This window comes from Phytophthora parasitica (genome assembly GCF_000247585.1).
Source record: "Phytophthora parasitica INRA-310 unplaced genomic scaffold supercont2.17, whole genome shotgun sequence".
NCBI lineage: Eukaryota > Oomycota > Peronosporomycetes > Peronosporales > Peronosporaceae > Phytophthora > Phytophthora nicotianae.
The window spans coordinates 1,141,831-1,143,538 of NW_008649003.1; the positions used below are offsets into that span (position 1 = coordinate 1,141,831).

At 46.1% G+C, this 1,708-nt stretch overlaps 1 protein-coding gene across 1 annotated transcript in view; it reads right to left on the minus strand.

The window, feature by feature from the left end:
• PPTG_22510 (hypothetical protein) overlaps nucleotides 1-1,639 on the minus strand; it is a gene marked incomplete at its 3' end in the record, with an annotated part of 5,156 nt that extends 3,517 nt beyond the window's left edge. The window contains exon 1 of the mRNA XM_008904367.1: nucleotides 170-1,639. Coding sequence (XP_008902615.1) covers nucleotides 170-1,504 — 1,335 coding nt within the window. The 5' untranslated portion in view covers nucleotides 1,505-1,639. The remainder of the gene's footprint in view (nucleotides 1-169) is intronic.
• Nucleotides 1,640-1,708: the final 69 nt, after the last annotated feature.

Below are 1,708 nucleotides of genomic sequence, written 5' to 3' on the forward strand. Positions count from 1 at the left end.
CTTCAAGTAACATTTCCGGGCGTAAGTAATTTTCTCTAATAAGTTCCTTGAGTTTATCGTTCTCGATAGTATCAAACTTCATCAGTAACTGCAGAGGTGACACTCCATGTGCAGACATACTCGAAAGCTGGGTTAAACTCGCTCCATGGTCAAGCAGCAACTTGATTACCTTCATATTCTCCATCTCACACGCCAGATGCAACGGTGTGAAGCCATCTCCAGATCTCCGTACATCCGGATGCACATGATCTCCTGGACTGGTTAACAGCACTTCAACCATAGCAGAATCATCATACATGACCGCATAGTGAAGCGCGGCAGCATTTTTTCGGTTCGCAATGCTAGTAGAAGTATCAGCATCTACTGCTGTCAAGTCGCACTGGGACGTTCTGAGTGGTAAATGTACGCGCATATTTGCCTGCTGAGTGATTAATCGCTTCACAACTTCAGAGGATTGACAGGCAGCGCATGCCAACGCAAGTAAAGGGAGGTCGCTTCCTTCAGGGTCAAGTGAGATATCTGGCAGACTTAACAACCGTAACGCAAGTGTGTCGTGGTTTGACTGCAGTGCGTAATGCAGAGCTGCAAACCTGCTCTCCATAGGCAACAAGTATTTGTAATGGTGAGAGTGAGACCGTTTTGTGCCTAGATCGCTGATAACTTGCAGTTGTTCGCGTGCAACGTTATCAACGTGCTGGCCTTCCTCCAAGATGATGTGATATTTTCCATCAAGTGATCTAGACGAAACGTATGCTTGCTTACGGTCATCACCAGAGCAGTAGATCGCCTGAACTCCAGTAGGAATGATAGGTAAGCTGTCAATGAGTATGTGATCGTGTACGGCGTTCACATTAGCAGTACAGTTCTCTAGCAGCACGTCGATCACGGGGAGATTATTGCCATTTACGTCGCTCTTTACTGCCAAATGCAACGCTGTTAAACCATCACTTGCAGTCGTACTGCTGTCAATTTTCCATTCTTGAATCAAGTATCGAAGGATATCTGCTCGTACTTGGCCATTGGCTTCAAACCACTTTTGCATATCATCATCAAGACACAAGACCGAGGATAGCTGCACGTACGCTCCACAGGCAAAATGCCACGGCAAGAAATTGCCACGAAACGAGATTGTCGATAGAATTTGTTTGGGATTTGCAAGCTTAAGTACGATCGACTGAGGTTGGATGACACTTTGTAGACCTTTTTCCAGAATATTTTCGATCGCTAGAGCTTGTTTCTCTGCTGCCGATTTGTGTTTACGGCGATCTGTATGAGCTCCAAGGACGCAAGTATACTTCTCTGCTTGCTCAAGTAGCAGTCGAACTATTTCGACAGCTTCGCCGTCACTTCCATCTAGATTACCACAGAACCCAAGACACGCATAGTGCAGAGGTAAATGTCCGTAAATGCCCTGTACGTTCGGATTTGCTCCACGACTTAGCAGAATCTTCGCAATGCCGGTGTAGCCATATAGTAACGTCAAATGAAGCGGAGTCTGACCCATCCGATTACAGCTATTCACATTTGCTGAATGCCCGTGGATTAAATCTACCACAGCTCTCTGCAAACGCCTCTGGTCTTCATAACAGGAATTGTAACGGAAACACAAGTCTAGTCCACGTAGTTTACGACGTACAATAGATTTCGACAGCAAAGCATGCAGAAGAAAGTCTCCTTGAGCGTTCGATACGTTCGCATCCACACCAGC